This window comes from Arachis stenosperma, chromosome 8 (assembly GCF_014773155.1).
Source record: "Arachis stenosperma cultivar V10309 chromosome 8, arast.V10309.gnm1.PFL2, whole genome shotgun sequence".
Lineage (NCBI taxonomy): Eukaryota > Viridiplantae > Streptophyta > Magnoliopsida > Fabales > Fabaceae > Arachis > Arachis stenosperma.
This window is the reverse complement of record NC_080384.1, coordinates 45,306,604-45,319,496: the sequence shown is the minus strand read 5'-3', so window position 1 is coordinate 45,319,496 and position 12,893 is coordinate 45,306,604. Positions and strand designations below refer to the sequence as shown.

General features: G+C 33.2%; 1 protein-coding gene across 1 annotated transcript; it reads left to right on the top strand.

Moving 5' to 3' along the window:
• The first annotated feature begins 870 nt into the window (after nt 1-870).
• LOC130944516 (carotenoid 9,10(9',10')-cleavage dioxygenase 1) lies at nt 871-8,635 on the top strand. Its single transcript, XM_057872865.1, has 14 exons — nt 871-1,218; nt 2,595-2,665; nt 2,843-2,857; nt 3,195-3,306; nt 4,039-4,138; nt 4,486-4,548; nt 5,015-5,125; nt 5,207-5,391; nt 5,851-5,989; nt 6,257-6,374; nt 6,483-6,584; nt 6,796-7,047; nt 7,416-7,527; nt 8,452-8,635. The coding sequence occupies exons 1-14, from the start codon at nt 1,006-1,008 to the stop codon at nt 8,473-8,475; spliced, it is 1,617 nt and encodes a 538-aa protein (XP_057728848.1). The 5' UTR covers nt 871-1,005; the 3' UTR covers nt 8,476-8,635.
• Nucleotides 8,636-12,893: the final 4,258 nt, after the last annotated feature.

The window sequence follows — 12,893 nt, the reverse complement described above, 5'->3', positions numbered from 1 at the left end:
TACTATCAGATACTCTTCTCACTTGTATATTAGTAATATATATAATATTAATAAATATATTAATCATATCTATTATATTGAGATAATAATTATAAAAAATATTAATACTAAAATTATTTATTTACAACTCTTTTATTTTATATTTATTATATATTTCTTATTTATTTTACGACAAATACAAAGTTATTAAAAATGTTTTTATTTCAAGGGTTTAGTTAAGACATAAGATCACGTCTTAAAGTCGTAAAATGGACGTGAACAAATTCAGGATAGAGAAATTAATGGGGATGGTTGAGGAGAAGAGAGTTGCGCGACACCCTCATGCACTCACGTCGCAGCTCTTTTCCACAGGGGTGTTGGTGCAATCAAGTGAGATCTGGGGGAGAGACGGTCACCGTCGACTGATCATGACGATGTCCCGATGACTGAAAATATTTTACGAAGGAGACACGGTCGGTAATGAAAAACAGAATTAGGGTTGCGTGATCGGGTCAGAAGGCGTTCAGCGTTCTAGACTTCTAGTGGCCTCATACATGGTTACAAGTTTCACAATCCTTTACAATGCTATATCATGGACCCACATTAATTTCTAATTGAATTATAAAATTATATAAAATTATTTTTAATTATTATCGATAATAGTTGGCCGACTTTAGTCTTGGCAACGTATATTTTTTCATAAAAAAATTAATGAAATAATAGAATTAAAAATTCTACCTTAAATTAAAATAGTGAAATTCATATAATAAATATTAAGAATGACAAATTTAATAATAATTGTTTTTATTTTATTATTTATCAGTTTTATCGTGACCTCTAAATTCGAGAATTCCTATCTAATAAATTCATTTTTTTAACCCAACTAAAATGAGTGGCGATTGGTGAATTCTCCTATGAATGTCAGTATGTACACACAACAAAACAAGAAACTCCACCATATATTTATGTTAGTTCCAGAATAAGAACGGGGGAAGAAGAGAGGGAGAGAGAGAGGATCAGATAAGCATGGAGGAAGAGAAGAAGAGGAACGGGATAGTTTCGGTTGAACCAAAACCGAGCAATGGTTTCACGTCAAAAGTGATAGACTTGTTGGAGAAGCTTATAGTGAAGTTGATGTATGACACTTCACTCCCACATCACTACCTCACTGGTAATTTCGCACCTCTTCCCGATGAAACCCCTCCGACTAAGGATCTTCCACTCACCGGCCACCTCCCGGTTAGTTACTATCAAGATTATCATATGATTATTCTTTCTTGAAATTTTTGAATAATTAGTGCCAGTAACTTTTTTTTTTTTGTATTTAATTTGTACAGCATAGCTTAACAGTCTTGTGTGTTTGTGTTTCATATGTTGGTTTGGTTTGGTTGTGGAAACCAAAGCTAGATGAAGAAAGGAAAGGGATTTATATCTATGATGAACAAAATGATTAAAAAAATGCTATGTTAACACCAGCCACTAAATCGACCACCAATAATTTGAGTATAAATACATGTGTTGTTTTACATATTTTCAATATGTATTTTACATTTTAATTATGAGTGGTTGATTTGGTGGCTGATTTTCTTTGTATGCCTAGTATGGTTGAATAATTATTTTAATTTTTTTTAAAAAAGACGTAGGAAGAATTGGATAAACAAAAGGTTTGGATTTAGTATTTTTTCTCTTGTTTTGTAAACTTTCCTGCATAAGTCTTCCAAAGCTAAATAGATAATAGAAGTTGTTGACCTCTGCAATAATGGTTGTTGAAAACATCAAAACATTTCTGTTTATTTATTTATTATTTTATCCTAGCCTGTAACTTTTTGCAAAGGATTTGGATCCAGTTAACTAAAATAAATAAATATAGGATTTGGATCTTGCCATGTTATGAGGGAAGATATATACATAAGTAGCTTCCTGGGAATTTTAAGAGGGACTCCAATGTATTTAATGAGTGTGTCTCTATGGCATATTATAGAAATCAGTGCAACAACTGAATTGTTTTATTGATAAGCTTTCAGTATTTTTCGCTGTGTAGTTAGTTTTTGTCAATTGATTTTACTGAGCATGTTATGCTATGATCTTAGGACTGTTTATACAGGACTTGGTGCTTAGTAGTTAATAAGCATTGAAGCTGCCGCTTTCTCATAGTAAACTGGCTGAATTAATTGAAATCATCTTCAAAGGTGTTTAGATTTGGTATTATGACATTATTTAAGTATTAAGTGCAACTGAAGAAAGTTTCATATATTCACGCTGATAGATAATTGAAAGCTAAAAATGAGAAATCCATATAACTTTGAGGAGGAGGAAAATACTAGGCATTAATTGTTAATGTTGACGTAGGTCTATTCCAATTTTAGTTGTTTGAACTACAGTCCTTCAATTATTGTAGCGTCTTTTGCCTCAGTTCAAATTCATAGACCTTCTTGTGCTTTACTAGCCATGATGAAAATAGTTCTTTTATATTTTTGGGTTTTCTGCTTTTCTGCCCTTGAAAACTGGTTACTATTTCTATTTGCTGATTGCTGAAGTAAAATGTCTATAATCAGTACCTTTTCTTGTATCAACTGCTGTTATTCATTTCTTACCATTTGTAAGTCTTTTTGTAGGATTGCTTGAATGGTGAGTTTGTCAGGGTTGGACCTAATCCGAAGTTTTCTCCTGTGGCCGGATATCACTGGTAATTTTGTTCTTTGGTTTTCATCTGTTTAGCTTCAACTTATTGATTTTCCATTAGCAATATTTATTTTTATGGGAAGATTTAGTTTTAAACTGGAGGTGTCTCAGCTTATCTGGATTGAAATGTGTTTATTCTTAGCACTGCTTATACAATATACCCTCCTCTCTCGTTTTGCAGGTTTGATGGAGATGGGTATGTAATTTGCTTCCTTCATACAAACTTACATTTCTTTCAAGTGTCTTCAAGAATAATATTTCATGTAAATAGAGTGGTGATATTTGATCCTAGATCTGCGAGGATGAATGCTCTGTTTGGTGGATATTATTATTATTATTGAAATCAATGAGAAATATTGTGAATGAAAAACTTTGTTAAGTATAAAACCATTTGTGTGCCTTTTGAGCTGTTGGTAGAGGCAGATGAATTGTTTTATACCTTAGCAAGCTCAAGTCAAAATCTTGTAAACTCTTTCTCTGATTATATTACACTATGGCCCTCCGATGTTGTTCTACATATCATTGAATTTCAGAATGATTCATGGTTTGCGTATCAAAGATGGAAAAGCAACATATGTTTCTCGTTATGTGAAAACTTCTCGTCTTAAACAGGAAGAGTACTTTGGAGGCGCCAAATTTATGAAGGTATGATATCATGTGCACTAACTTGTTGTCATTGTTTTCTCTTTTTTTTTCATTATTACTTTTTCTATTTTATTTAAATATTGTCTTTTTTAGTCTGTCTCTGCATGCACTTTTTCCTGAGTTGCATGCTTGATTAAGTGAGTGACTGCTTTAGTGTGCAGACATGAATGCCCACATGGGATTAGTTGTATTATTTGTAGTTCTTAATTAAGTATGACCAGTGGGGCATCATTGCAAACATTTCCTATTTCAAATCTGTTCTTGATGGTTATTTTGCTTTAATATTTATCTAATTCACTCTTTGATTGAATCAATTGTGCTTCTGACACTGTCAATTGTCAATATCTTTCACTTTTGTGATATTGCTTCCCCTAGAACCTATCAACCTCTCTCTCATTTAAATATGAGCATACGAAAGTTCAATTCAGTCAAACTATATGCTTCCAATTGTTTACTACTTTTTCTCTATCCTTTTTTAACTGTATAAGGATCCCTCTAAAGTGAGGATCTCGCTTTAGGGGATAAGGTGAAGGATTTCCCCCTATTGTTTAAGAATAGAAGTTATTTTACTTTATTGCTTCAATGGTAAAACTTCTTATTTTACCTTCAAAAGTGAAATCCTCACTTTAGAGGATCCAAATTTGTATTAAATGAGCAAAGGTCAAGTCTTCCATTCAACTTCTAAAATCCATTCTACAAGAAAGTGCTAAATACTCTTAAATGTCATTTCAGATTGGAGATCTCAAGGGTCTGTTTGGACTGTTGATGGTTAACATGCAAATATTGAGAGCTAAATTGAAAGTACTTGATCTGTCTTTTGGGAATGGAACAGGTCAATTGTGCTATCTATCTTGTTCTGTCCAATTCAGACCATGATTTTAATGTATTTTGTATGTGAACATTATGTGCTTGCTACATCATGCATGGACATCTATTCAATATCGGTACTTTACGAAATACTGTAAACTTCTAACCGATCTTTCAAATTTCAAGATAGCTCTTAATTCTTTTCTAGAATGACCAGATAGTGCATTATCCTTTGGTCAGCCTTGATGGTTTCTGATAAATGTACTTTGTTAAGTTTTCTTTTTTTGTTTTGTATTTCTTCATTTTCATTTTCTTATAAACCATGACTGGAAGATCTGAAACTAACTTGTAATCATCTCTAATTTATACCAGCCAATACAGCTCTTATATATCATCACGGAAAGCTTCTAGCTCTCTCAGAAGCTGATAAACCCTGTAAGTACGGCTATTATATGTTTTAGGCTTATGAAGACTACGCACTTCTTGATTTTATCTTAACTGTCACTATATGGATTCAACAAAGGTTTTGAGAAAACCCTTAAGTTTTCGGCCATCCTTCAGCCATGATCATCTAAGCAATTATTTTTTCCTTCATGGAGAAAGACACTGAACTTCAATTAACAACTTTGTTGTACCTGAGGATTCAACTAGTTATCATTATATTTACTGATACTATTTCCCCCCTTAAAAAAAAAAAAAAAATTTTCACACATTTAAATATTTTTTTAAAAAGATAATCAGAAGTTTTTAAAAATTCAGTGTTTATTTTTTTCAATTATATTGAAAATTTTAGATGTAAAATACTCTCCCCCCCCCCCCCCCCCTTTCTCTTTTTTTATTTTAAATTGTTTTGTCCAGAGGAAAACAAACAGCTTGACATGGTCCTTTTGAACTTTTGCAGATGCTATTAAAGTTTTTGAAGATGGTGATTTGCAGACACTTGGTTTGTTAGATTATGACAAGAGATTGGGCCATTCTTTCACAGCTCATCCAAAAGTTGACCCATTTACTGGTGAAGCCATCTTCAATTAAGTTGAATCATTTAGGGGAATAATTATTCCTATTTCCAACTAAATGAATATCCTGTTTGCAGGCGAGATGTTCACATTTGGCTATTCACATACACCACCATATATTACGTACAGAGTTATTTCAAAGGATGGTTTTATGCATGATCCTGTACCCATAACAATAGCAGAGCCTATCATGATGCATGACTTTGCCATCACAGAAAATTATGCAATATTTATGGATCTTCCTCTGTATTTTAGGCCAAAGGTATTTCGAGTGTTTCTATTCATATATTCTGAAAAAGGGAAAAACAAGAATTAGTTAATTATAGTTCAACTATGCCAAGCATGGTATTTAGATTCTCAAATGAGTCTTATTTATGATTATTATAATTATAAGGATAAAAAACATTTTGCTTTTCTAATTTCAATATTGTGGTAGACTATAGGAAAAATGGCAAGCCTAAAAAAATTTGCACTGTTTGTTCCTGACATGGTCATAGAGCAACTGAAGTTGTTGTGGTCAATCTTTCTGCTCCCATTCTTAATTAAATTATAATTTTGCACTGTAAAAGTGATCCCAGGATTTAAAAAGATTTTTCTGAGAGAAAACATATTTGAGATAAAAGCTATTTCAATGTTTACACCTAATAGTTTTAGCTTTTGAATAAACTCTCTTTAATTTTACTGTTACACTGAACATACCATATCAAAATCCATTTTTCAGGAAATGGTAAAGAATAAGACATTGATATTCACATTTGATTCGACCAAGAAAGCTCGATTTGGGGTCCTACCTCGGTATGCTAAGGATGAGAAGCATATTAGGTGGTTCGAGCTTCCAAACTGCTTCATATTCCACAATGGTATGTTTATATGTTCTGTTTCTACTTAATATATGATAATGATAAACATTCTGCAATTATGATTCAGTAAAAATTCAATGATCATAAAGGTGAACTGTCTGCTAACAGTTTAAGTGATGAGTCCATTATGATGGGTTATGGGGATGAACAATATACAAGTAAAGGATGTGAAACCAACTTGTTATCTCTGCTTTCATTTCATTGATTGACTGGTTGATTTCAACCTTTTTGACAACCTTATTTTTCTTTTATTCTTTTAAAAACCAGCTAATGCATGGGAGGAGGAGGATGAAGTTGTTTTGATCACATGCCGCCTTGAGAATCCAGATCTGGACATGGTCAGCGGAACTGTCAAGGAAAAGCTTGAAAATTTCTCAAATGAACTGTAAATAGACTCCTTTTCTTCACCTAGTAATTATTGGAATCAAATTTACTTAAACTTTTTATTTATTGTAAATAACTATATTAACTATATATTGACAATTTTTTTAAGGTATGAAATGCGATTTAACATGAAATCTGGCGAAGCTTCTCAAAAGAAACTATCTGCATCTGCTGTTGATTTTCCTAGGGTGAATGAAAGCTACACTGGCAGGTAAGATACCAAAGTTTTGACCATTTTATTTCTTCTTGGTCATCGTTCTATTCGGTTAAGGGTTTACGGTTTTGTGGTCACATTCTTTGTGCTTCTTGGACAATGTTTATAATAGTTCTGCGATATATGGTTTTCATATTATGTTCTAAGATAACTAAATTTAAGTTTGTTTTGCCTCTCTTGTGTTTATTATTTTCTTTGTCAAAATCAGGAAGCAACGATATGTATATGGAACCACATTAGACAGCATTGCAAAAGTTACTGGAATTATTAAATTTGATTTGCATGCCGAACCGGACTCTGGAAAAACAAAGCTTGAAGTCGGAGGAAATGTTCAGGGTCTCTACGACTTGGGACCCGGGAGGTTTGGTTCCGAGGCTATTTTTGTCCCACGTATTCCTGGGACAACCTCTGAAGAAGATGATGGATACTTGATCTGTTTTGTACATGATGAGAATACTGGGTATGACTTTTCCATTGACATTTCAAATGATTACTTATGCAGTTTTTTTTTTCTTTTAATGTGAATGAATTATATGAGAATCTGTGATTCTGTGTATGTCGAGCTTGTTGCAAACTTTTTACAAAGCTTGTTCCAAGCTCGGATAAAAGAGGAGGGTTCTCTTGAACATTTGATAGTCAATGTAAAACGTTGAATCTCTATGAATTGTAAAACTGCTACAGTAATGGCCATCATGGCTACTATGACTAGTCGTCACAAATCAGTCATCTCTTATATACTTACTCTGAGATGGCTTTCTCTTTTAGTCTCCTCTATCGAAAGAATGAAAACCTAATTGCCCGAATTTAAATTAAATTACAACACTGCAGAAAATCGTTCGTGCATGTCATCGATGCTAAAACAATGTCAGCAGATCCTGTTGCTGTTGTTGAGCTGCCGCATAGAGTTCCTTATGGTTTCCACGCCTTCTTTGTGACAGAGGTTAGTGTTACTCACTTCACATTACTTTTTTTTTTTAATTTCGTTTCTCTCTCTTCCCCACTGCATGTAGTGTTCATTTGGGTATTCTATAGGATATTACATTATCTCTCAAATTATGGGTTTATCTGATATGAACTAATTAATAGGAAGATCAGTCAAACCTACTGGTTCAGTCACAGAAATGCCTGTGACTGAAGTCATAGCTCCAAGTTTGTGAGAAGTCCTAAATTATGCTTGCCATTGATTAATATAATTTACCCCCTATATGATTAATCTAATCTAGTAATCATTTCCTTTGTACCTCCATATAGCTTTACCAAACTAGCGGGTACTTCGACAATAATAGGCCGAAAGGAGTTAGTTACATTGTTGCTTAATGCTTAGCTTTTTCTAAAGCATTATGTTGTATGTGGGAGACTGAGAGTTAGGAAGAAAGGGAAAAGGAAGCATAAGGACTGAGAAGAATTGAGTTTAAGTTTTCTTACTTGTAAAATAATTTAATAAGCTCATAATTTACATTGTAATCCTGTGAGACTCCCCAGTTTAGGGGAGCTTTGAAATAGGGTGGTAGAGGGAAATTTGGAGACATGATAAAATTCCCATGTCTTTTTCCCTTCTAAAAAGGATGGTATAAAGGTGAAAGCTAAGGAACTATGAAATACAGCTAAAACCTATATAATGGCGTGTGGTTTACAGAATGTTTTTACATTATTAAGAATTTAATACTAGAAACATATTATTGGAAATTTACATTTTTTTTCAATGTAAAAGTTCATAGGAATGTGAAAGAAGGGAAGGGTTTGAAGAGTAAAATAGAGTTTATTGAACTTTTCCCTTTCCTTCCTTTCCTTCCGAGCAATCCGAACCTGTGTATGCATGATTAGTTCATGATGCTAACTCTTCATTTCATGGATCTATGTGCAGGACCAACTGCAAGAACAGGCGTAACTTTGATTAGTGTTGACAGCTTCACTATGTACTATCTCATAATGTATAGGCAAGTATCTGCTATATACTATGTATCCAGTGTTATGTTGAAACAACCTATTTTATACCAGTACACTATCATAAATAAATTAATAAAGAAATTTTCCATCTTAACACATAACTTTTGCATCTTCTTGAGCAGAAATTAGTGAAAATGTGAATATCTTATTTCAGCTCAAGTAGGTAAAGAAGTAAGCGGGCGTATGAGGTACTAAAAAATGTGTGTGAATATTCACCTCATCCTCATGAAATGTATAGGAAAATTATGTATGTCAATGAACATGTATGAAATATATTTTATTAGTTGTTCTGTTGTTGGGACTGGAGTGAGGGAGGGACCAATTCATTGAGTATTTCTCAACTTCCAGAGTAAAGATTTATTAAGCCCCTGTGTAAAAAATTAAAAAGATTTATTAAGTCCAAACTTTACCCCTTTCTCTCTCTCTTCTCTTCTTTTTTTTTATCATTTTTTTTAATTTTTTTCTTTGGTTCAAAATATCTTCTAAAACTCTAACTCACAAAGATGGCCCGTGGGACAATAAAAACTGCAATACATTGCATAACTTCCTTTTTGAATGAAACCCAAAGTAGTTGCAACGAAATTTTGATGGACATTTAGGTCTTCAACAAAATTTTATTCTCATAGAGATTCTGAGTTATTGCTACCGTAACATGGATAGGTCACTTTACTGGTTCAAGAAAACTCGTTTTGTGAGTAGGGATGACAATGGGTTTTTATGGAGTGGGAGAAGTTCTCTTGTTTCTGTTCAGTAAAATGCCTTCCGTTTCATCTTCACTCCATTTTTGTCGCGGCCTCACAGGTTCTCGTTTATTTTTTTAGCGAGGGTGGCGAATACCTGTAGATAATCATGGATAATTAGAGATTATTTAAGTTTTAAATTTTTGTTAAAAATAATTCACATAACCGTAATAAAATCTTATATAATTCAACTAAATATATCAAAATCAAACATAATTTAACATAATAATATATTTATAAAATTTTTAACATATAAATTGAAATAAAATAAATTAGTTAGTTACTTATATAACTTGAGTTTAATTTTGATGCACTGACATTGTAAAACGTTTTATACAGTCGTGTAATTACAACCGTTCTCTTAGATGACCATCACGCGATCAATGTAAAAAATTATTATTTTTGCTAATATGACATTATGTGATTGGATGTACGTATAAAACGATTTTACACTAATAGTGCATCAAAATTAAATTCATATAACTTATGTACATAAGGACATTTAAGTAAGTTTTATTTCGTGGAAATTTCGCAGGTCCCCATGAGATGGTACTGTTCTGAAGCTTACCTAAAACCAGATGATTGAGCTTGAATGAAAGGCCCAAACGTTGAAAGAGGGTGGTCTCTAAGCTATTACTGCATAGGAGCCGCCGTCCGAGTTATATGCTTTGAGGAATGGGGGTGGTACCTGCAAAGACACTCTGATGCCTAAGTTAGCAAGGGGTTAAGCAGGTTTTAAATGTATTAGAACTTAAGTTTAGGTTGTCAGTGTATTTATAGGGAAGGAACCAATAACCACCGTTGAAGTAGTTCTACTTCTGATGGTGGATACATGTCTCTTTATCGGGCACGGATTCAGTACAAGGAAGGAGTTTGCGCACCGAAATGCCAAAAAGTTGTTTGGCGCACCAATCAGCCAAAAAATATCAAAATAAAAATGCATGTTTTTGTGGAGTCTTTTTAACAATTAGACATAAAATAGGGGTAACTTCTTTTAATTTTTTAAAACAAATATATTTCACTTAATTGTTAAAAGCCGCCTCCTCTTCCAGGTTATCTTCCTCCCCTTCCTTTGCCGTCCCAAGCGCACCGCCTCTTTCATTATCTCCACCGCCAACAACGACGGAAAGAAAGAGCTAAAGCTCCACCATTTAACGCTGTGAATCTCGGTGCTTCCTTGTGTAGAACCAGAAAACACTATATACATAAAATCGTTGAAGTATCGATTGGCGTCAAGATTCATGGTCAAAATGAGGTCTTTCGGTTTCAGATTTAAGTACGAGACCCAAACCGTTAAAACCATTGTTGATCCATCGAACTCGATCCACGCGTTCACCGTGTCACCGCTTTTGAGATCGACATTGATGAATCTCAAGTCGAAAACCTTTGCCGAAACCATGCTATTTAAGTCCACGCCGACGTGGTTACTGTTAATGTCCTTGAACTCAGCGCCCATTAACGTGTCAAATTCAACGGCGACGAACTTCGTGGCAGCGGCAGCGAGGCCGAGACTTCCGCCGGCGTCGCCGAGGGAATCATCGTCCGTCGAGAGGACAAATGCGAGGCCGCCGCCAATTGATGAAGGGTTGAGATTGGTTACAGAAAATGAGAAGAAGGTTCGGAAGCTGGCCGGAGAATGATTTTTCGATTGGCGGAATCTGACCAGATGAGAATATAAGGCTTTGCCGGAGCCGGAGCTGGGGACAGGAAGGTCGCGCGTGAGGCTGACGGTTCTGTTGTTCAAATGAGCGTCGCCAAGGAGCTTGAGAGAACTGAGCATTAAGGTTCCAAAGTCAAACTGAATTAATTTAAATATTTGATTTTTTTAATTTTTTGATATAATACCACAAAATATTTTAAATTTAACAACAATAACCATCATAAAACTAATATTTATGAAGTTATCCCACTACACAAAAATTGTATAAAATATTAACTAGCCAATCATATGAAACTAGGTTCAAAAAGATCTTTACCGTTAGATTAAAAAATATACAATAATCTAATGGTTTCTCATTAAAAGTGCTCATCAGTCAGCCAAATCACTTTTTGGCACTTACGGTGCGCAAACGTGTTTAGCATACCGAATCTGTCTCCCCCCTTATCTTAGGATTGTTAGGATCTGTCTTTTAGAAGTGGGTGAGATATTTAAAGAAATAGTTATTCACTTGGATAAGTGCTGACTGCTTGTTGGTGTCGAGCCCGACTTCTTACGTGGGGTCGGATACACGATGAAAGCCAATTTTTTTGGATTGTGCCTTTTAGCCTAATTGGGCTTGACTTATGTTTTGGGTCAGAATATAAACAGATACTTTAATCCCACTCCGTCTCAATTTATCCGTGAGGGTGAGTCTTCGTTTCTGTAAAAATTTTGGGAGTTTTCGTTAACCTCTCCATCACGTGTGTGAACTTTTTTGCGATCCCTATTTGTGGGGAGTAAAGAAATTTTTTTTGAAGAAGACGCATTTATCTTGTAACAAATTGTTTTATAATAAAATTAAGGTGAAAATTCAGGTGAATTAACTTCATATGACGTTAATAACTGGAAATCTTTTTAGTCAAATCTAATAAAATTATTTAACGATTCTCAACTATCAATTTCACATAAAATTATCTACATCTGAATTTTCACCTAAAATTAATTAATTTTGTTTATTATATATATATTAATGGCTTTATTAAAATTTTGTACTTGTCAAAATAATGCGGTAAATATAATACGAATGCTTTTCTTCGCGATCATTACTCCCTCTCCTTCTCTCAAATTCTCTACTGTCCTCCCTCTCATTCTCTCCGCCACCCTTTGCCGTCCGCCACCCTCGTACTCTCTCACTTCTTCTACCTCTTAATCTCAAGGTCACTGCAAAAGACAAAACCGTTGTTGCTGGGTGCCTCTCCTCCTCTTAGATTCTCTCCCTCTCCTCCCTCTTCTTCTTCTTCATTCTCACTACCGTTCACCACCCTCATCTCCTCTCACTACTTTCACCTTGTTATTTCTTTTATTAATTATTTTGTGATTTCTGTGTTTTTTTTCTTTGATTTTCTTTGAATTCTATACAATTATCTATGATTGTGTCTCATATATGTGCCTCTATTTTTTTTTAAATCATGCACAGTGACTAGGAAGGATTGGAATGGAATGTTTAAAGTTTTTGGTTATGTTTTTAAAATATTAATTTTTGAATGTTTGAAGTTTTGGAATATGTTTTGTAATTGTGTTTATTTGGGTGTCATTATTATGATAAAATTTTTTTAATAAAAAAAGATTTTTTTTAATTTTTTAGTGTATTTAAAAAATTTTCAGTAATAAAAATAAAAGTACTATAAAAATAAAAAACATCTTTTTTAAAAAGTTACAATTTAGACTTGTCTGGACGTTATTCTCATAAAATATATTTTTTAAATGATATTTTAAAAAAAATTATAAAAATAAAAGTAATTTTATTTTTGGATATTTCATATAAAAAGATTTTTTTATCTATCAATTATGTTTGGATAAAATAAGATAAAAGTACTTATTTATTTATTTATTATGTAAAAAATATTTTTTTAAAGAAAAAAATCTTTTAAAAAAAATATAAAATACTTATTTGGGAACTATTAAATTAATAAAAAAAAT